Genomic DNA, 24,274 nt, shown 5'->3' with positions numbered 1-24,274 from the left:
AAGATTCAGATTAGTTTTTCCAAACATTATTCTGTCTTATTGAAGTTAAGAAAGTTATGACGCAAGTGCCAGAAAAGCATCAATCCCGTTGTAACGTCAATATTCATCGGTCCATTACATCCATCGGAGACTACAATAAAAGTTTTTATTTTGTATACACGTGCTTTTCTGTCCAATCCGATCCATGTAACAAAGTCCTCAGAGATTATCGCTCAGCGACCGGACATGAATGATAATCGCTGTAATCTGCAGTAAAAACGATTGTTCACTTAGATTTTCCACATGTTGCATCTGTGAGACTTTGGTTCTGCTGACTGAGTGCTGTGTGATCATCCATAAGTCAAATGTATGGGCTGAAATCATTGCTGGTTGGGTCGTCTGAAAGAAACATGCAATGCCCGGCCAGCTCTAGTCTAACACAAGAGCGATACGTTTATCGTAGACGGTGACTGTAGAGGGATGAAAACGATAAATAGCACCAAACTAACAGGACGAGCGTGGCATCTGGGCATGGTGGGCCATGAAGGGCTCAGCGCAGTGGGGCACGTTACAGCTGGCCGGTACAGTAGGGGGCACAGTGCGAGTCTGCAGGAAATCAGCCTCTTTGTCCCACTGACCTTGCAGCCTGAGTGGTGCTCACCATTTCTGGCACGGGAATCTTTGCTTAATCCAGATATTATTAGTGCAGTCAGAGGCGGCTGAAAGTCACGCGCACACACACACACACACACAAAAACACACACACACACACACAAACACACATCTTGGCTCCTAAGCCGGCATTTTCATTCAGCAGTTATTATGAGGTAACAATACAAGCTGAATGCAGTTCCGGGAATTGCAACTAGTGCCAGCTACAGCGGCTCAAGGTCATGTATGAAGGTGCAAAACATGCGTGTGCAGAGAGCCCTGCCATGGGAGGAACCTGTGCAAAACATGCGTGTGCAGAGAGCCCTGCCATGGGAGGAACCTGTGCAAAACATGCGTGTGCAGAGCCCTGTCATGGGAAGAAACTGTGCAAAACATGCGTGTGCAGAGCCCTGTCATGGGAAGAAACTGCAAAACATGCGTGTGTAGAGAGTCCTGCCATAGTGGGGGAACCTGTGCAAAACATGCGTGTGCAGAGAGCCCTGCCATGGGAGGAACCTGTGCAAAACATGCGTGTGTAGAGAGTCCTGCCATAGTGGGGGAACCTGTGCAAAAAATGCATGTGCAGAGAGATCCGCCATTGAGGGACACATGCATAACATACGTGTGCAGCGCGCCATGCTATAGGTAGATGTATCTATAGCTCAGTATTTGGAATGGGAAACGCAGTTGCTCCCTACTGTTGCTGTACAGTGTGCACAAGCGGACACAGAGCGTAACTGCACCGCTACAGAGGCCGCTGTGAGACGCTCCCGTTTCCCCCATGCGGCTTGGTCACCCCCTGTTTTGGGAAATTTTCTTACGAGCCAAACATCACGGCGCGTGTGCCAAAGCAAGAATCATGCCAGATACGAGATAGAGGATGGGACCACACTCGTGTATAAATCACCCAAGACATGCTAATACACTGGGACCAAATAAGCCCCTACCAGCATCTCCCCACATCGCACTTACGTATGATGTCATCACATCCGTAGCGGAGCGTGCAACAAGGAAACAAAGAAAGCAAATGAATATATAAATATACAGGTCTCAGACATGGGCGATACCGATTACTGTGCATGGACACGCCTCCCGATGTGGCCACGCCTCCTTACATCACCAGCAAGAGGTGACTGCGGTTTCTGAATGACCAGATGAGCTGCGGAAACTTTAATGTGTCCATCTATAATGGTTATTACTAGCCCCATATTGTCAGAGACGAAGGAATGACTTACCCACTACACTAGCACATTACCCACTCCTCCCATCCCCGGCCACCACTGAGATCTCTAACCCACTACACCAGCACATTACCCACTCCTCCTTTCTTCAGCCCCCACTGTGATCTCTTACCCACTTCACCAGCACATAACTCCTACCCCCTTCTCCCCAACCCGAAGCAGCCAATGAGATCTCTTACCCACTACACCAGCACATAACTCATAACCCCTCTTTAAACCCAGCAGCCACTGTGATCTTACCCACTCCTCCCCTCCCCAGCCACCGTTGTGATCTTACCCACTGCACCAGCACATAACTCATTTCCCTTCCCGACCCCAGCAAACACTGTGATCTTACCCCCTACACCAACTCATTACCCACTCCTCCCCTCCCTAATTGCAGCAATTACTGGAGTCTCTTACCCACTGCACCAGCACATAACCCATTCCCCGCTCCCCAACAGCCACTGTGAGCTCTTACTCACTGCACCAGCACACTGCCAGCAAGGATCCTATGCAAATGACAACACAATGTGCTGCATTAACAGCGTCTGGCCCTGATCCAGCCAGTTCTGAGCCAGGATGCCAACACAGTGCAGTGCAATGGGTGACATTGGGAATCGGAGAGGTGACAGGGATGACAGGGAGGGTGCCAGGGTCAGAGAGGTACCCCGCCCCTCACCGGGAGGGTCATTTGTATCACAGCAGAAAACAGAAGACCAGTAAAAGGATATTTTGAAAGACTGCTATCTCCATAGCACCTGCATAGACTGCAGCGCTGCACAATCAGAGAAATGCAATTAGCAGCAGTCCCTTACTCCAAAAAGCTTAACCCCCCCCCATTAAAGTGTACAATATCATCCCATGGATTATAGAATGAACCCATTCTGATCCTATGTGCGGTCCCGTGCGCACCAGATTGGAGGCGGGGAACACAAGGCCTGCGGGATCCGATAAATCTACATTGCAGGCCTTGTGTTCCCCGCCTCCAATCTGGTGCGCACGGGACCGCACATAGGATCAGAATGGGTTGCTGGGAGCGGATACGATGTACCATATGTGATCCTGCCGCCCGGGAAGCTGCCGCGCAGTTCAATGGGGATGGTATGGAGATTCTCCCTCGGAGAAATCGCATAGTTTATGGAGGCTTAAAGTGTTCCTACTACGCTTCCTAACCAGCCCCCAGCCCTGTGCTTGTTTACAACAGGAACAAAGTAGCGGAGAGTGTACACGTGCCTCGCTCACCTCTGCCGCCAGGTAATTCCCAGTAGCCAAGTGTTTGAATCGGAACAGACTGTTCCACTGGCCGGCCCCTCCTCGGCAGGGATCGTGGTGCACAACCTGCAAGATGAAGGATAATACATGACGTACCGGGTGCAGCTTATAACAGGGGGACAGAAATAGCGGCAATCTAATATCAGTCTGCATGGAGTTAGGCAGAGGTACACACACCTGCACTGCACTGCGGTAAGCTGAGGTACACACACACACACACACATACCTGCACTGCACTGGGATAGGCTGAGGTACACACACCTACACTGCACTGAGGTAATCTGAGATACACACACATACACACCTGCACTGCGGTAAGCTGAGGTACACACACATACCTGCACTGCACTGGGATAGGCTGAGGTACACACACTTACACTGCACTGAGGTAAGCTGGGATACACACACACACACACACACATACCTGCACTGCACTGGGATAGGCTGAGGCACACACACACACATACACATACCTGCACTCCACTGGGGTAGGCTGAGGTACACACACACACATACCTGCACTGCACTGCACTGGGATAGGCTGAGGTACACACACACACACACATACCTGCACTGCACTGGGGTAGGCCCGAGGCACACACACTTACACTGCACTGAGGTAAGCTGGGATACACACACCTGCACTGCGGTAAGCTGAGGTACACACACACACACACACACACACATACCTGCACTGCACTGGGATAGGCTGAGGTACACACACACACACACACACACACACACACCTGCACTGCACTGCACTGAGGTAGGCTGAGGAACACAAAGACACACACATACCTGCACTGCACTGAGGTACACACACACACACACATACCTGCACTGCACTGCACTGCACTGAGGTAGGCTGAGGAACACAAAGACACACACATACCTGCACTGCACTGAGGTACACACACACACACATACCTGCACTGCACTGCACTGCACTGAGGTAGGCTGAGGAACACAAAGACACACACATACCTGCACTGCACTGAGGTACACACACACACCTGCACTGCACTGAGGTACACACACATACCTGCACTGCACTGAGGTACACACACACACCTGTCTGCACAATGTAGATTCAGCCAATTAGCAACAGTTCTTAATGCGATTTACAGCACTTGTGATATCATTTGTCTTTCCGCTCACTTTCACTGACACTGACGCCAATGGGCCATCTTCAGACGACCCCCCTCAAGTCCCGACAGAGAAAGATGAATCCATGAACTCAAATCATCAGCGAGGTTCCCAGTGCCCATAACATACAGACATACATATATACAAACATATATACAACTAGTAAGCTGTAACATACATACATGAGACTAGTAAGCCGTAACATACATACATATATATACAAACATACATACGACTAGTAAGCTGTAACATACATACATGAGACTAGTAAGCCGTAACATACATACATATATATATATATATTTATATATATATACAAACATACATACGACTAGTAAGCTGTAACATACATACATGAGACTAGTAAGCCGTAACATACATACATATATATACAAACATACATACGACTAGTAAGCTGTAACATACATACATGAGACTAGTAAGCCGTAACATACATACATATATATATATATATATATATATATATACAAACATACATACGACTAGTAAGCTGTAACATACATACATGAGACTAGTAAGCTGTAACATACATACATACATGAGACTAGTAAGCTGTAACATACATACATACATGAGACTAGTAAGCTGTAACATACATACATACATACATATATACAAACATACATACAACTAGTAAGCTGTAACATACATACATGAGACTAGTAAGCCGTAACATACATACATATATATACAAACATACATACGACTAGTAAGCTGTAACATACATACATGAGACTAGTAAGCTGTAACATACATACATACATGAGACTAGTAAGCTGTAACATACATACATACATGAGACTAGTAAGCTGTAACATACATACATGAGACTAGTAAGCTGTAACATACATACGACTAGTAAGCTGTAACATACATACATACATACGACTAGTAAGCTGTAACATACATACATACATACATACATACGACTAGTAAGCTGTAACATACATACATACATACATACATACGACTAGTAAGCTGTAACATACATACATACATACATACATACATACATACGACTAGTAACCGGTAAGCTCTCAGTCATGTCCGTACTGACCGCTCTTCCCCCTGTCCGTACTGATCGCTCTTCCCCCTGTCCGTACTGGCTGCTCTTCCCCCTGTCCGTACTGGCCGCTCTTCCCCCTGTCCGTACTGGCCGCTCTTCCCCCTGTCCGTACTGGCCGCTCTTCCCCCTGTCCGTACTGGCCGCTCTTCCCCCTGTCCGTACTGGCCGCTCTTCCCCCTGTCCGTACTGACCGCTCTTCCCCCTGTCCGTACTGACCGCTCTTCCCCCTGTCCGTACTGACCGCTCTTCCCCCTGTCCGTACTGACCGCTCTTCCCCCTGTCCGTACTGACCGCTCTTCCCCCTGTCCGTACTGACCGCTCTTCCCCCTGTCCGTACTGACCGCTCTTCCCCCTGTCCGTACTGACCGCTCTTCCCCCTGTCCGTACTGGCCGCTCTTCCCCCTGTCCGTACTGACCGCTCTTCCCCCTGTCCGTACTGACCGCTCTTCCTCCTGTCCGTACTGACCGCTCTTCCCCCTGTCCGTACTGACCGCTCTTCCCCCTGTCCGTACTGACCGCTCTTCCCCCTGTCCGTACTGACCGCTCTTCCCCCTGTCCGTACTGACCGCTCTTCCCCCTGTCCGTACTGACCGCTCTTCCCCCTGTCTGTACTGACCGCTCTTCCCCCTGTCTGTACTGACCGCTCTTCCCCCTGTCTGTACTGACCGCTCTTCCCCCTGTCTGTACTGACCGCTCTTCCCCCTGTCTGTACTGACCGCTCTTCCCCCTGTCTGTAGGTACCGCTGATGTCACAGGATAATTACCTCTATTTCCCACAGGGCCTTGGAGCTGGTGGCAGACGTGGCGGACTGGCGCAAGGTGGTGCGCAGGAAGATGTGCTGCTTCTTCTCATATTCGTCGCAGGTCAGGAACTTTTCTTGTTCTGCGTGAAACAACCGGACCACATCACCCTGCAGGGGCGGCAGGCAGAAGACGGGCGACAGCGTTACAACACACCACCGGAGAGGTCGGTATTTCCATCACGTCACCTGATGTAACCGGTGTCTGTCCTGTAATAATAACCTCAGGGACCTTGTGTTGCTCAGTACAGGCTTTGCTCCTCCCCTTAAGGAGGCTACAAACCATTTAGGGCCTAGACGTATATGCGAATATAAGAATTTGAAGGGCCACTGTGGGAACGACTTCGGTGACTTTTACAGTCACCAAAGGGTTCACATGGGAGGAAGGGGGGCAGGTTGGAAGCAGTCAGGGGGATGGTACATTGGGACGCCCAGCATTTTCTGGTGGGTGCATCCAGAAAAACACTGGTGGTTGGCGACCATCTAATTATTTTGGGTCCATGCACTTGCATGCGAATTAATGCGCACGCGAGCAAATCCATTCCCCATGCGCCGGGTACGTACGTGCAGCAGTGTGGGACAGTTATTCGCTCGCTTTTTTTTTTATTATTATTGAATGGGCTGTAGTGGAAATCCTCCTGCACTAATCCGTTACTACCACCCGTAGTATTATTATATAATCCCTAAGGAATGTGAGCGCTGATCCCATTGTGGGTAAGAGCCGCGATCTCGGAATCATAGTAGTAATTGTGTGACCTTCATAAAAAAAGACGTCTCACACAGGGATAGGTGTATGAAGCAGTGATAAGATAAGGGAGGAGAAGTGATAAAGTGCCTGGTACTTTATCACCGGCCAATCAGCTCCTGACTGTCTCTTTTTAAACCCAGCCTGTAACTTAACAGTCAGTAGCTGATTGGCCGGTGATAAAGTACCAGGCACTTTATCACTTCTCCTCCCTTATCACTGCTTCATACATCTGCCCCTAACTTTCCCAGGGCTTCACAATTAACACATGGCGTTCCTCAGCTGGATATTAGCACGGTCATCCTATAGAAACGTAAGCGAGTTATAGGGGGAGGGGGGGGGACACCATTCCTACACCTAAAATTTTCTCTAATATTATGTACTCCTCAGTCTCCGCAGCCGTCAGATAACCCTATCCCCAGCAGTCTCCTGATTGGAAGCCAAGCAGGAAATATCCGCAAATCTCCCGGTACATATCCGTTCCAAATGCGATTACTAGGAACGTTGGTCTCTCACCCCTTTCAGGACGTCGTCCCGATAGTCGCTGTACTTCATGAACAGGGCGACTTTCCAGCTGGTGTTACAGTTGACGGCGTTCACCTGTAACACAGACAATGGTTTGTTTCATGAGGGGGGGGGGGGGGGGGGGGGGGGGGGGGGGGGGGGGAGATTGTGATTGGTGCGCCATAAGGTCCAGGAATAAGTTACCTCTTTGCAGCCGGGATTATCAAGAAGTTCTATATTACTGGCGTGCAGCGGCTGTCCGGCGTTCACCGGCATCAGGACCACCTTATCTCCCACCAGTACCTGGAAAACAGAGAGCAAGAGGGAACTGCATGAGAGACTTCTTTTAAGGCACATGTCTTCAACCTGTGGCCCTCCAGATGTTGTGGAACTACATTTCCCAGCATGCCCTGACAGTTTTGGCATGCTCTTATAGGAAAAAATGTGGCAATGCATGTTGGAACATGTAGTTTCACAACATCTGGAGGGCCATAGGTTGAAGACCCATGTTTTAAGGGGTGGGGATCCTATGATTGACAGCTTCTAGGTCAACCCCAAATGGTCACCATGCACAGCCTTTCAGAAAAACACAACAACATGTTGCATTTCTGAAATTCCCTGACCCCGGCTTTTAAACTAGCATCGATAAGAGTTAACTTAATAGGTAACGTAACAGACCCATAAATTACTTTTTCCCGAAATTCCCAGATCCCCTGGAGATTGAGGGAATCAGCAGGTTGAATTTCCCCCCGATTTGTCGATCCTGGCTGAAAATGTTTCGAGATCAGGGTTTCTAACGGATTGCCAATCATCAATGTTTTGCAGATGGATAAAACCATGCTGCACCGCAGGTGGGGCAGATGTAACATGTGCAGAGAGAGTTAGATATGGGTGCGGTGTGTTCAAACCGAAATCTGTATTGCAGTGTAAAAATAACAGTATTTACCCTGCACAGAAAAAAAAATAGCTCCCCCAAATCTAACTCTCTCCGCACCTGTTACATCTGCCCCACCTGCAGCGCAGCATGTCATCTGCATAAATCGTATTTATCATCAGCTCCATTACAGATCGTTCCTAGGTCACCTACATTGTCTCCCTCACTTCGCAGCTTCCAGAACGGCTGAATGTAAAACCAGGAGCCCTCGTTCCCCGCCGCATCCAGGGACACCCGCATGGCATTCTTCTCCAACAGGGCCGGAAGCCGCTTGTTAACCGTAAGGTATTTGTTGCTCTTGATGTGCAGCAGCTGTAGGGAGAGGAGTCACACGGTGAGGACGGATGCAACAGCGCAGAGGCTACGTGCTGCGATCATTTTATTACATACATAGAGTTGTGGGAGAAACTGGATATTACAGTCGCACAATTGGGAGTAAGTTTGGTCTTTAAACTTTCAGTGTAGCAAAGTTCACAAAGTGCCCAGTGCCGGGTATATCATAGGAGTGCGCTGCGGCTTTTTCTACTGCCACATAGAATGTGAGAACATAGATGCAGGAAAGGGCACTGACACAGAAAACGGAGGCACAGTCATTCTCCCAGTCTCTCTGCCAAGGTTATATCCGCCAACTGGGCACACGCTGAAGCGATGGGCATCGTTCTGACATCGAAACGAATGCCCTTAAGCAGGAAATGGACCCACTAGATGGGGTTAATAAAGGAACGATCACTGTTCCATCACTGTACACCAGCCGTAGTGCGCAACCACCCTTACAAAGCGAGCGATGCATCGTGCCAACATCACCCAGAGTTCCCCCAGCTACTGGTCGCCATCAGAGACTGATGTATTAACTTCCCAGCGGCGGCCAAGATTTGGGGAATTTAGAAGTGAGATTTAAAGAGGCATTAGGTATAACCTTGTGGTATATTACCCTTACCTGTACATCGCCGCTGTATATTACCCAGATCTGTATATTACCCTTACCTGTACATCACCGCTGTATATTACCCTTACCTGTATATTCCCCTTTCCTGTATATCACTGTGTGATATACCTCTTACCTGTATATAACACTGCTGTATATTCCCTTACATGTATATCACTGTGTGATATTCCTTTTACCTGTATATAACACTGCTGTATATTCCCCTTACCTCTTTATAACACTTACCTGTATAACATTGCTGTATTTTACAATTTCTCCCAACAACTTTCTGTTCTCAGACTCGTTTTGCTTCTGCTCCAACTCCGCGGCGTGCTGCAGGGATACAGACAGTATAACGTACAGTGCAACGGGGCATATATAGTTATTTTAGGGTATAGTACATATAACAATCAGCGGCGTGCTGCAGGGATACAGACAGTATAATGTACAGTGTAACGGGGCATATATAGATATTATAGGGTATAGTAGTATTCATTCTAGCACCCGCCATCTTTGAAAACCCATGCAGTTCGTCTTCCCTGCCTGGGGTGTCGCTGTCTGCTGTAGTGCTTCTAGCACAGTGTGGTCTGTATATCAGCACTCATTTGCAAACCAGACCTGTGCTAGAAACACCACAGCAGACAGCGACACCCCAGGCAGGGAACAGGAACTGCATGGGTTTTCAAAGATGGCGGGTGCTAGAATGAACACTAGTATAGTACATATAAGAATCAGCAAGATTAGAAGGTACTCTTTACCTAGAAGGGCGCCCATCGCGGCCATCGCATGCACTAAAAAAATCGCATGCGATGCGACCGACGCGATGCCCGCGATTTCCCATAGGGAACAATGTTAAATGTCCCAATTGACCCGATTTTCCTGTTCAATGTCTCAATTGACCCGATTGTCCATAGGAAACAATGTTAAATGTACCACAGAGGACAAATAGGCACCCTGAAGTGTGAAATGGCCCCCACAATTGTTAACGCCACCCCACGATCAACGTCAACCCGAAGCGTGGCGAGCGCAGCGAGCCCGCGTGGGGCGGCGGTACGCATCCTACGACCTTTTCATACCCCCACTATCCACGTCGGCGTGGAGTTGAGAATAGAAAGTGTGGCGAGCGCAGCGAGCCACCGAGCCCGAAGCGTGGCGTGCCCCGCGAGGGGACGCGGACACCTTTACAGGTATACGCGTCCGCTCGCGGGCTTCACAGCTGTCCGCGGGGCTCGCTGCGTTTGCCACGCTTCGGGCTAGGTGTGCTCACCACACTTTCTATTCTCAACTTCACGCCGACGTGGATAGTGGGGGTATGAAAAGGTCGTAGGACGCGTACCGCTGCGCTCGCCACGCTTCGGGTTCGCGTTGATCGTGGGGTGGCGTTAACAATTGTGGGGGCCATTTCACACTTCAGGGTGCCTATTTGGCCTCTGTGGGCCATTTAACATTGTTTCCTATGGAAAATCGGGTCAATTGGGACATTTAACATTGTTCCCTATGGGAAATCACGGGCATCGCATGCGATTTTTTGGTCGCATGCGATGCGACCGACGCAATTTTTTTTTACTAACGATGCCCACGATCAAAATCGTGGGCGCCCTTCTAGGTAAAGAGTACCGATTAGAATTACAGCGTAACATTCCCTGAATTCTATAATAGCCGCTTGTCACCACTGCTTCTTAGGTCCCCTGGATAAATGTCTACAATATTAATGATCTACCAAGTTCAGGTGAAATAGAAAGTTATGGGACAGTCCATGTCCTTATTGTTAGTACACAGCCGGTGCTGCCTCGCGCTCAGCTATCAACGCATGGTATTGCCTCTGAGCTCAAGAGCTAACACTTGATTGTCCAGCACAGATGCCAAGTGGCCGGATCATCTCTTGTGCCGTAACCTTCGTGCCGCAATGCATGTTGGCGGGAAAAACTTTTCGATTGCCATTATCATGTTCCACAGAGGAAGGAAAAGATCATTTATACTCTAATGCTTAACCACTTCTCAGTCATTATTTTGTTATAATCACCATATCGTAAGGAAAATATATTATCTTTGCCTCGCCATTGTCTAGTCCAGTCACCCATATTGCCGTTCTGCATGCTGCGTATTCCTTACAGCTGACAGAACGCAGATGTCGGCCCATCCTCCTCTGAAAATGTTTTTGGGGAATTTGAAAGCTTATATTATAAGTGAGTGAGAGGCCGCTGAGTGCTCTTGGGCGAGACAGAGCGCGCATGTGCGACAGGCGGCACAGGACCGGGAAATGGCCGCGGGATAGCCAATGAGATCTGCATGCGTTACCGTGGCTTCTGCAGAAATGCGCTGCCCATTAGGCCGAGGATCTGTCCTGCACTCACATAGGGTGCCATACAATCAGAAGAGTAACCTTACATATACCCGCGGTACAGCGATAATTGGGGTTTACCTCAGAAATGGCGTCCTCATGTAATATTAAATGAATATCTTGTGCTGTAATTAGGCTACTAGTGCATAGAAATGAGGCGTAAACACAGAGGATTCAGCCCGAGACTGCTTGGAAAGGTCGAACCTCCCACACGACGGGCCTTGAACTACGGAGCCGGTTGGCACATGCAGCGCACATTGTGTAATACACCCCCCCCCCCCTTGCACTTCCTCACACGTCTGTCATACAATAACAAGAGGAAACACGTGTAGCCTGTACACAAGGCACAAACCAGGGAGACAGATCATCTTCCTGGATCTGATTCCTTTATTCTGGAGATGTAGTACCCGTGTGACAGACATACGATGGGGACTGGCGGATGCACACGTGATATCCAACCGCGGACCATTTACCTGTGCCTCGCCGCACTGATTAGATGAGTGGTGGAGTTTCTGGGGCTTCAGTGGATGAGTCACCAGCCTAACACAGATGGACCGACCGCATGAGGAGTCTGTATGACCCGACATGGTGCCACCTTATTGCCAACCTTTGAACCACATGGAATGAGGAACATATTTGGAACGATGGAACAGTGGCGTGGGTCTAACTATAATTATTACTATTACCAGTTATTGTTATAGTGCACAAATATTCCGCAGCGTTTTCTTTTGCATACTTCAGCCAGAGCACCCATGCTAACGTGTGAGGACATACAAACTCTACACAGAACGTGCCTTGGTCAGGAACTGAACTCATGACCTCCGGGCTGTGAGCAGTAATGCTAGCCAATACACCCACCGTGCTATCCTTAACACCTGTGATGTTATGTCCTGCATCTGCATATATTAGAGGAAAGGTTTCCTGGCCTGCATTGTATTACACGGTGCTGTCACGTTACCCTGTGAGGGGAGGTATGGGAGGGGATGGGTGGGTAGCCCTCAGGCTACAGACTGTCCGGGTTTCCCACACAGTGATAGGACACCGCTGCAGTGCACACGCCCTGGTACGGGTTTGTTGGCCTGTGGCTGGTGGGTCACATTACCGAATACAGAGGGGTAATAATACTATACACACCACACCATAATCAGCACTGTATACAACGGGCTGGTCTGCTTCATTCCATGGTAATCCGGTTACATGGAGGAGAACGTGACGCAGACGGGAAGATTACCTGATAACCCTGAGGGTCAGGACTGAGGGGAGATGCAGGGGGGGTGGGGAGAGAGGCCGCAGCTGACATGTATGCACCATACTGGGACGCACAATATGGGGGCTAATTTATTATGAAACGCATATTCAATGCGCTCTGGAGGGATCTTACAGCCCCGGATTACATTGCAATACGGCGGGATGTATCTCTGTGCAGACGCAGGAGCTCTGGAAGGAGCCCGTCCCTGCGGTGCGCTCAGCTGAGTGCAATGGGATTGGTGCATGGGCGGTCAGCGCTGCACAGTAGCCACTGTCCAGCCAGAGGTGGACAGTGGCTACATAGACTACAATGGAGAACCGCCATTCCTAGATCGCAGTGGTTGCGAGGGCCAATATCTGGTAGCATCGCATCCCCGATAGAAACCTATAGGGGATGCTGCTGCGGACGGCAATGGAGGGATCGCAGCAGGTATCGGAGATTCCCATGTCATCAGAATCTGATACAGAGCCCCGCCCCCACTGGTTGGTATACAGTGCAGAGCCCCGCCCCCACTGGTTAGTATACAGTACAGAGGCACGCCCCCACTGGTTGGTATATAGTACAGAGCCCCGCCCCCACTGGTCAGTATACAGTACAGAGCCCCGCCCCCACTGGTCGGTATACAGTACAGAGCCCCGCCCCCACTGGTTGGTATACAGTACAGAGCCCCGCCCCCACTGGTTGGTATACAGTACAGAGCCCCGCCCCCACTGGTTGCTATACAGTACAGAGCCCCGCCCCCACTGGTTGCTATACAGTACAGAGCCCCGTCCCCACTGGTTGCTATACAGTACAGAGCCCCGTCCCCACTGGTTGCTATACAGTACAGAGCCCCGTCCCCACTGGTTGGAATACAGTACAGAGCCCCGTCCTACTGGTTGGTATACAGTATAGAGCCCCATCCCCACTGGTTGGTATACAGTACAGAGCCCCGCCCCCACTGGTTGGAATACAGTACAGAGCCCTGCCCTCACTGGTTGGTATACAGTACAGAGCTCAGCCCCCATTGGTTGGAATACAGTACAGAGCCCTGCCCTCACTGGTTGGTATACAGTACAGAGCCCCGCCCCCACTGGTTGGAATACAGTACAGAGCCCTGCCCTCACTGGTTGGTATACAGTACAGAGCTCAGCCCCCATTGGTTGGTATACAATACAGTGCCCAAGCCTACTAGAACAAGCATATAATACCGAGCCCGGTCCCATATCATCAGCATACAATACAGAGCCCGGTCCCCAGTGACCAGTGTACGATACAGAGCACAGCCCCCAAAGATCAGTATACAGTTCACAGTCCAGCCCCAAATAAGCAGTATACAGTACAGTGCCCCACCCATAATTATTGGTATACAGTACAGGGCCCTGCTCCCAATGATCAGTCTACAGTACAGTACCCTGCCCTCAGTGATCACTATATAGTACAGTGCCCCAGCCCCAATGGTCAGACTACAGTACAGGGCCCCACCCCTAATTATTTACATACAGTACAGAGCCCATGCGGGTCAGGTACCTAATCCCTGCTGGCTGTGTGTGTCACCTGTGCAGGGGCGTAGCGAGGGCGGAGCCGGTGGAGCACAAGCTCCAGGCGCTGGTTGATCAAATGGCGCCGGAGCCGTGCACCACCAGCTCGCCCGCTCCCCCTGCTCCCTGCCGCTATTTTCTAGCATTCCCGCTAGCCTTATGTTGCTGGCGCTGCCCCTTTTAAAATCAATTAAATGCGCCCATGTGCCGGATTCAGTATTGAATCCCGGCGGTCGGGATCCCGGCGTTCAGAATCCCGACGCCGGAATCCCGACAGCCGAAATGCCGACAAGGGGGGGACGTGGATCGCCCCCCCTTGCGGGCTCGCTGCGCTCGCCACGCAGCGGGCCCGGTGCCTCGCTACGCTCGGCACGCTATTTTATTCTCCCTCCAGGGGTGTCGTGGACACCCCAGGAGGGAGAAAGTGTCAGCATTTCGGCGGTCGGGATTCCGGCGTCGGGATTCTGAACGCCGGGATCCCGACCGCCGGGATCTTAACTGCATCCCCATGTGCCGCCTGCTCCCACCCATCGCTGATAGGCTGACAGCTTAGTCCGAAGAGGTCAGGACTGAGCTGCCTGTCAGCGCGGCAGGGAGTGGGATGTAGCTGGAAGAGCTGACATGCTGCTAAACTCAAAGCAGCGTGTCAGGTCTTCCAGCTACACCCCGCCCCCCGCCTCGCTGACACACCGCGGCGCTCACCTCCTTTGATGAGACCGCCATCCTCCAATGTGCCTCCGATAGCTGCGTATTCTTACAGAAGCAGCAGATCTCCGACTGGGCATCTTAACTCTTAATACAAATCCTGTCGGCTATGACTTGGAATGGGGAGTGATGCTGCAGAACATGGTGGGGGAATCAGGGTTTTCCCCTCATTCTGGCGGGGGTCTCCCCCTCAACTTACCATTCCTTCACCCTATGAAATCACCTCATCCTACCATGTGTGCCCACATCACTCCTCTTTGTTGCACCCAACCCCCCCCTTGCCCAGCTCACCCCTTTCTGTGACCACCTTCACCCTATGAAACCTCCTCATCCAACCCTGTGCCCACCTCAATCCTCTGTGCCCCCTCACCATACCCTGTGCCCACCTCACTCCTCTTTGTGGCCCCCTAACCACCCCCCCATGCCCATCTCACCCCTTCCTGTGACCACCTTCACCCTATGGAACCTCCTCATCCATCCCTCTGCCCACCTCACTCCTCTGTGCGCCCCTCACCCTACCCTGTGCCCACATCACTCCTCTTTGTGCCCCCCTCACCCTACCCTGTGCTCAGATCACCTCTCCCACAACTCACCCCCCTGTGCCCAGCTCACCCCTCCCTCAACTCACCTTGCCCCGTGCCATGGGAGTCGATAACTCTGTTGGGTCCTGATACAAAAAGGGGTATGACACATGGGGAGGTATGGCCAGACACCCTCTTGGTGTTTTTATTTGGGGGGGTGGGTGGGTTGGGAGGTGGTGCCATAATGTGGAATGGGCATTACGGTGTGTGGTATAATGTTAGGCCGTGCCCTCTTTCTGCAGCACAAGAGCCCCGCTTACTACAAATTAGGGGGGGCGCAAAACATGCCCTTGCTCCGGGCACCGTGGCACCTAGCTACACCACTGCACCTGTGTGTGTAGTCACACACACACACACACAATATCACTGCAAGTTCCCTGACCTAAAAGCAGTCCTCACCTAGGACAGGGTGGTGCTCACACAGATTTGTGATAAAACGCCACCGTCACCCCACCCAACACGACTGGGTGCGACACACTGCAGGCCAGGAATATAACCCAGATGACACTACAGCTACAGTAGGCACCACACAAACACACTTAAAAGAAGGGCGCACTGTCAGTGTTACGCTGTATCAGAATGGATATGTGAAGAGGGGCTCATTCACAGGTCAACAGTACGGACCAATCACAATTACCCACTGTGCCATTCAGAGGCCTCCACAGCCCGCTTGAGGACTCACCTGCAGCTTCTTGAGGAGCGCGGCCTCCGTATTGTTCCCTTGTTTCACCTGTTTGGCTTTCCAGAATTGCTTCTGAGCGGAATATCTGTTCATAGGACAGACCTTAAACAGGCAATCTAGAAACGGGACAGAGAAGGGTATTAGTGCGGGGAACAGCCCGGCGTGCAGCGTAGGTATTCACATAGGTTGTGTACCGGCCCATGCCGGCTAATGCCTGCCTGGGGCCCATTCTGCCAGCGATTGTACAACGCACTCCGCTGTTATCAGGCCAGGACCACCTCCCTTACCCCAAGCTGCTATGTACAGGGTGGACTAACGACCACAAATAACATTGAAAAAAGACATACATAATAAAAAGACATCTCTTCAGTTAGGTAAAGCTCGGCGACACGAATATTGGGGTCTCTATACTAAGCTTTGGGGCCAGATGTACTAAAGAGAAAGATAATGCGGAGAGATGAAGTACCAACCAACCAGCTCACAACTACCATTTTTCAAAGACAGTCTGAAATGTGACAGTTAGGGCCCACCGGCTGTTACGTCATCTCCCTCTCCCCAAGGCTCAGTACACCTGGCTCTTGGAGAGAGATAAAGTACCAGCCATCGGGCCAGGTGCACTGAACTTCAAAAGTGATAAATGGAGAGTGATAAACAGCCAGCCAATCAGCTCCTGCCTGCCATTTAAAAAACGGGGTTTAAAAAAAAAAAAAAAAAATGTCAGACAGGATCTGATTGGCTGGCTGTTTATCACTCACCATTTTATCACTTTTGAAGCTTAGTGCATCTGGCACATCAGCTCCTAATAGCCACGTTACAGACTCTTTGAAAAATGACAGTTGGGAGCTGGTTAGATCATTGGAATATTAGGTCATGGAGCGTTCTCCCAGGTCAGCGCTCGCACAAAGTAATCAGCCGCTCCAGCTGCTCTCTTCCCAGCAGAGAACATCAAAGGCTTCCGCCTCGGTTATACATTACTTACATGTAATGTGACGTTGGGGGTTTTACATTTACAATAGAACAATGCAGACTGCACGGGATAAAGCAAACCACCGATATATCCATATACATATACGTGATATATGGACCTCTCCACATTGTACATTCATTAACTTCCAATAATAGTCATTATATCCCAGCATGCATTGCATATACAGCCAATCACAGATGAGTTTTGCATTGTGCTTGGCCTTGTTTTATTTAATTTTTTTATTCTGTGGCACTGTGGGAAGCCAATCGCGGCCGTTTCTGTAATCCTGGAACTCAGGATTGAAAAGGCCTCATTCTGGGAATCCCGGGATTGGATTGTACTTACAAGTAATGGGGAGCAGAGAGGAAGAGTGTAGGGAGCATCGCGTGAGGGTGAGTGTAGGGAGCAATGATTGAAGGTCAGTAGGGAGCAGTAACGTTGGGAGTGGGGAGCAGTGTGGGATATTGTCGGGAATGGTCGACAACAAGCATTAGGTCAATAACGGGAAGGTCGACAGTCAAAGTCGACATGAGATTTTTACTTTTGTTTTTTTTCATCTATGCAAGAAATTGGACACCCCTGAAGAAGTCTTGTTTGGCGAAACGCGTTGAGTGATCATCTCTCTGAACCTTAAGGGTGCGGCGTAATCTGTCTCCACGTGCTTTAACAGCGGCATAAAAAGTGCAAACATTGTTATTTGATCTGTTATATTACATATGTGGACTCCGGTATCAGGTGTCATTTCAGATTAATTATGGAGTAAAACTTTCATAATCAATTTTAACTGATAATACAAATTAGCTTAAACTTCTCCATTCTCCCAAATTAAATGGAACTGGCCGGATTAAGCCTCCGGGGTGCCCGGATCACTTTAGACAGGAGGGGCCCGCTCCCACTTGTGATTACTGGCTGCAAACTGCAGGGAGAATATTACATTGTCAAACACACAGAGTAAAGGCGGTATAAACTTGGTCAATGGGTAACTGCAGGGGGCGGGATAACTGTGTTTGTCCCTCTGTACCTTACTCTGTAGGAGCCCTGACATGCTCAGCGCTGCCTCCAATTAAAAACCCTCCCATGACGAGGCCGCTGCTGCTGCCCTCCATGAGCCTGAGAAGCAGAGCTCAGCACAAGCCTCTCAGCCTCTGACCTCTTGTGCAAAGTCCCATTGTGCCTTGGCTCCCGATGCTCAGCACCATTAATCATTGTCACATTGGCAGATAGGTAAAGCTGCAGCCCTGTAGTGTTGGGTGGGCTTTATCGCTGCCTGTATGCAAATCAGTATTACTTGGATTGAATGGAGAATCAGTATGTTGATTGTACGTTTAGGAATGGACAAAAAAGAGGCTCAACATGTAGATTGATAAGTTCAGTTTATTGCTTTACCAATCAATTTGCTAATAGTGATGGGGTTCAGGTATGGGCTTATTTGGGGTTTTGTTACACCTATTTGGGGTCCCTCATTTGGGGATTTTCAGTGCTGTCACTACAGGGAGATTCCCCATCTGGGTTCAGGTAGTCCTATAAAGGATTCCTTTACACTCCCGTAGGTCCCCTTTGCCCAGGGTGTACGGTCTGAGTGATGTGCAGTGAAATAATGTTAGTAATTGGGGTGAAATTGTCTTGCTTAACTGTTGCAGAGTGGAAGGAGCCTGTTAGGCTTAAGGCAATTTAACGGAACTCCTTTACAATCTCATAGATTTTACAGCCTACTGTGTTGTCCTCTCCTACTTCTGTCAGTATTGCGAGTCAAACACTGTAGTGAAACAATGTTCATATGATGGGGTGAATAAATCTTGCTTAAATGTTGCAGAGTAGGAAGGATCCTATCAGAATAATTCCCAGTATGTGGGCATGCCTGTACACTAGTTACCAGAAGTAGGAGAGGACCTAGGGTGGGATGTATTAATATACATCGCCGCCCTTCGCCTGACAGCCGCCGCGATGCTGACACATATATACTAACATATGCGGCTAGCATCGCGTTGCGGTGACGGATATCGCGATCAGTGGGATGTGGTGTGCGGGGGTCTCCGTCACATCCCGGCGGCTGCCAGTGTCCCCCTGCATCTCCTCCTCCCCCTGCACTTGGATGTCCTCCCGGATGTGACACCTGCTGGGGGAGGAGGAGATCAAAGGAGGACGGGAGGGGGGGCGCGCGGACAGCGGGCGGCGATAGAAGCCCATAGGCTTCTATAGGGTAGCGATACCAGAGGGTGGCGATACCCTGCCTGGCAAAAACGGGGCGGACGGGTATTGGTACATCGGAAAATGCGGTAAAACCCCTGTTTTACCGCATTTTCCCTTTAGTACATCCCGCCCATAGGCTGTAAAGTGTATGAGATTGTATAGGAGTTCCATTAAATTGCCTTAAGCCCAACAGGCTCCTTTCCACTATGCAACAGTTACATTTCTCCCCAATTACTAACATTATTTCACTGCACATCACTAAAATACCCCTTTCACACTGCAGCCCTTTTAAACCAGTTAGAGCTGCAGTGTGAAAAGTGCCAGTCTGGATTTACCGGTTACAAATGCGCATATGTAATGAGCGGCTCATTCATATGCACTGCACTCATTACATATGCGCAAATATAATAAGCGGATCATTACATATGCACTACACTGTCTTATAGCTACTGTCTGTCCTGCTTTCACACTGCAAACCTGCTTGAGACGAAAGGGGTTTAAAACGGTAATATACCGTTTTAAATACCGGGTCTCAAACGTTTAGGCAATGTGAAAGCAGAGAGACTGTACACCCCTGGGCAAAAGAGACCTACGGGAGTGTAAACGAATCCTTATAGGAACTACCTGAACCCCGATGGGGAATCTCCCTGTAGTGACAGCACTGAAAATCCCCGAATGGGGGACCCCAAATAGGTGTAACAAAACACCAAGTAAGCCCACACCTGAACCCCATCACTATTAGCGAATTGATTGGTAAAGCCATAAACTGAGTTTATCAATGTACAGGTTAAACCTCTTTTTTGTCCATTTCTAAACGTACAATCAACCTACTGATTCTCCTTTCAATCCAAGTAATACTGACTCGCATACAGGCAGCGCCAAATCCCACCCAACGCTACCGTATATGAACCAAAAGGTTCAATGATACCCTAATGGCAAAGCAGCGCCTGGAAGACACATACTAACAAGGTGACGCAGTGTATCCACCTCTCCTACTGAAGCTGCAGCACTACCCCACTCCCATGCACAAAACAGTCAACGCGCGTCGGCGATGCTGTAACCCAGAGCTTTCAGCCAATATTTATGTTAATAATAATAACGACGCTGACGGAACCGGTCACCTGGCAAGTAGATCTGTAATGTTTATTTATAGTTCATTTAGTAACATCAGGGAATCTATAGAGATGACAGGTGTACACAACACATGACAAAACAGACGACAGTTTACACAAAACAAGCGTTGAAAAAAAAAAGATACTAAATTAATGAACTGGGTCAATATAACAGATTTTCTCACATGAGACTTCTAAAAAAAATAAAAAAATTTTTATCACATTTAAAGGCCCAATTCAGATAGATAGGTAGATAGCTGCTGGCCAGACAGAAAGAAACTGCCCCACGCAGGTCTGCGAATGAAGTGCAAATGGATCACTATTAGCTATATGGGCACACAGTAAGGCAGGGCACCGGAGGGGGAGCGGCGTAAGGCAGAGCACCAGAGGGGGGGCGGCGTAAGGCAGGCCACCAGAGGGGGAGCGGCGTAAGGCAGGCCACCAGAGGAGGAGCGGCGTAAGGCAGGGCACGAGAGGGGGAGCAACATAAGGCAGGGCACGAGAGGGGGAGCGGCATAAGGCAGGGCACGAGAGGTGGAGCGGCGTAAGGCAGGGCACCAGAGGGGGAGCGGCGTAAGGCAGGGCACCAGAGGGGGAGCGGCGTAAGGCAGGGCACCAGAGGGGGAGCGGCGTAAGGCAGGGCACCAGAGGGGGAGCGGCGTAAGGCAGGGCACCAGAGGGGGAGCGGCGTAAGGCAGGGCACCAGAGGGGGAGCGGCGTAAGGCAGGGCACCAGAGGGGGAGCGGTGTAAGGCAGGGCACCAGAGGGGGAGCGGTGTAAGGCAGGGCACCAGAGGGGGGGGGGGCTTAAGGCAGGGAACCAGAGGGGGGAGCGGCGTAAGGCAGGGCACCAGAGGGGAGGGGGGCGGCGTAAGGCAGGACACCAGAGGGGGAGCGGCTTAAGGCAGGGCACCAGAGGGGGAGCGGCGTAAGGCAGGGCACCAGAGGGGGAGCGGCGAAAGGCAGGGCACCAGAGGGGGAGCGGTGTAAGGCAGGGCACCAGAGGGGGAGCGGTGTAAGGCAGGGCACCAGAGGGGGAGCGGTGTAAGGCAGGGCACCAGAGGGGGAGCGGTGTAAGGCAGGGCACCAGAGGGGGGGGGGGGGGGGGGCTTAAGGCAGGGAACCAGGGGGGGGGGGGGAGCTGCTTAAGGCAGGACACAAGTGCCAACTGCACAGTGAGTGGGCCATCCCAGGGCCTGATTGGAGGGATGTCACCTGAACAGTGGATAGATCATTCATCAGAATTAATAGCCGGATGTATAATATTAGACTGCGCTGTAGTTTCACACAAATTAGTTTATTTCCTCAGGAAGAAGGTGAGGAGACAATGACATGTTATCTTAGAGAATACAGACGCATTCCTTCTGGGACATAGAAAAACAGAACGTAACAGAACCAAAATTCCAAAACTTCAGACATATCCCAAGGAGGAAAGTGCACGGTTCTGTAATCAAGTAACATCCACTATGTATGCCCTAATGTGTGACCAAACGAGGCAAGACTGCAGTCATCTGAGCTGCTGTGACATCACAGGCCCCACCCCCAAGTATAGAAATGTAAACATTCTAGTTAATCAATGTACACCTAAAGTTGTTACCATATACGAATGTCAAATAAGGACTTATTTTTAATAGGACACTATAACCAGTGCAGGTCAGGTCAGGTCAGGTGCAAATAGACACGGTATAGTTTTGCAGAGATTCATTTTTTTCACTTATGACTTTTATGAAAGTGAAATCTACCGCACTGTAAACAGACGGTTCCCTGATTACAGAATAGGCACTTACTAACTTAATGCTAAAATAAACTATTACCGTCAATAGTCTAACAGTCGTATCTTCAAAGACTTTTGATAAAGGTAATTTATAATAGAGCATTAAACCGCATAACCACATGAAATATTTCTTGAGCACTACCGCCAACGCATTATTTAGTCTGTGTTCACAATGCCGACATAATAATGTCAACATGTTCAAGTTAATAGACGGCAGCACGGATGGTATAATGGTTACATTACTGCCTCACAGCACTGAGGTCATGGGATCTATCCCCACCATGTGTTATATATACGGGGCAGTACGGATGGTGTAATGGTTAGCATTACTGCCTCACAGCACTGAGGTCATGGGCTCTATCCCCACCATGTGTTATATATACGGGGAAGTACGGATGGTGTAATGGTTACATTACTGCCACACAGCACTGAGGTCATGGGTTCTATCACCACCATGTTTTATACATACAGGGAAGTACGGATGGTGTAATGGTTACATTACTGCCTCACAGCGCTGAGGTCATGGGTTCTATCCCCACCATGTGTTATATATACAGGGCAGTACGGACGGTGTAATGGTTAGCATTACTGCCTCACAGCTCTGAGGTCATGGGTTCTATCCCCACCATGTGTTATATATATACAGGGCAGTACGGACGGTGTAATGGTTATAGCATTACTGCCTCACAGCGCTGAGGTCATGGGTTCTATCCCCACCATGTGTTATATATACGGGGCAGTACGGATGGTGTAATGGTTACATTACTGCCTCACAGCACTGAGGTCATGGGTTCTATCCCCACCATGTGTTATATATACAGGGCAGTACGGATGGTGTAATAGTTAGCATTACTGCCTCACAGCTCTGAGGTCATGGGTTCTATCCCCACCATGTGTTATATATACAGGGCAGTACGGACGGTGTAATGGTTATAGCATTACTGCCTCACAGCGCTGAGGTCATGGGTTCTATCCCCACCATGTGTTATATATACGGGGCAGTACGGATGGTGTAATGGTTAGCATTACTGCCTCACAGCTCTGAGGTCATGGGTTCTATCCCCACCATGTGTTATATATACAGGGCAGTACGGACGGTGTAATGGTTATAGCATTAGTGCCTCACAGCGCTGAGGTCATGGGTTCTATCCCCACCATGTGTTATTTATACAGGGCAGTACGGATGGTGTAATGGTTAGCATTACTGCCTCACAGCTCTGAGGTCATGGGTTCTATCCCCACCATGTGTTATATATACAGGGCAGTACGGATGGTGTAATGGTTACATTACTGCCTCACAGCGCTGAGGTCATGGGTTCTATTCCCACCATGTGTTATATATACGGGGCAGTACGGATGGTGTAATGGTTAGCATTACTGGCTCACAGCTCTGAGGTCATGGGTTCTATCCCCACCATGTGTTATATATACAGGGCAGTACGGACGGTGTAATGGTTATAGCATTACTGCCTCACAGCGCTGAGGTCATGAGTTCTATCCCCACCATGGCCATAACTGTGCGGGGTTTGCGTGGGTTTCCTCCGGGTACTCCGGTTTCCTCCCACAATAAATATACTGGTAGGCTAATTGGCTCCCCACAGAATTAACCCTAGAATGTCTGTGTGTGTGTACATGTGGCAGGGAACATAGATTGTAAGCTCCTCTGGGGCAGGGACTGACAGTGTTCTAATACTCTCTGCGGAATATGTCTGCGCTATATAAACAACCGTTAATAATAATGATAATGGGGGAGGGATCGGTGTGTATAATAAAAAGCCAGCTGGCATCACTCAGTCCCCAGGGCCCACAGCTGTCATAGTTCAGTCTGTCGCCAATGTTAATTAACGATGTTGCTTTCAGGCAGAATTTCTTTGCACAGTGATTGACA

At 49.7% G+C, this 24,274-nt stretch overlaps 1 protein-coding gene across 3 annotated transcripts in view; it reads right to left on the bottom strand.

Annotated features, from left to right (window-relative positions):
* The window catches only part of ITPR2 (inositol 1,4,5-trisphosphate receptor type 2), a 198,330-nt gene that overhangs the window by 133,709 nt on the left and 40,347 nt on the right, over window positions 1–24,274 (bottom strand). For 2 of the 3 annotated variants that reach the window (XM_083181094.1, XM_083181096.1), the window contains exons 3-9: window positions 16,345–16,460; window positions 9,513–9,599; window positions 8,495–8,653; window positions 7,612–7,710; window positions 7,420–7,503; window positions 6,123–6,269; window positions 3,087–3,191 (exon numbers count right to left, since the gene is read on the bottom strand). In XM_083181094.1, the coding sequence (XP_083037220.1) occupies window positions 3,087–3,191; window positions 6,123–6,269; window positions 7,420–7,503; window positions 7,612–7,710; window positions 8,495–8,653; window positions 9,513–9,599; window positions 16,345–16,460 (797 nt within the window). The remainder of the gene's footprint in view (window positions 1–3,086; window positions 3,192–6,122; window positions 6,270–7,419; window positions 7,504–7,611; window positions 7,711–8,494; window positions 8,654–9,512; window positions 9,600–16,344; window positions 16,461–24,274) is intronic. The other variant, XM_083181095.1, reaches the window with a different exon arrangement.

Source organism: Crinia signifera, chromosome 4, assembly GCF_055691185.1.
Source record: "Crinia signifera chromosome 4, ASM5569118v1, whole genome shotgun sequence".
Lineage (NCBI taxonomy): Eukaryota > Metazoa > Chordata > Amphibia > Anura > Myobatrachidae > Crinia > Crinia signifera.
Note: the sequence above shows the minus strand (reverse complement) of the source record. Positions and strands in the feature narration are given on the sequence as shown.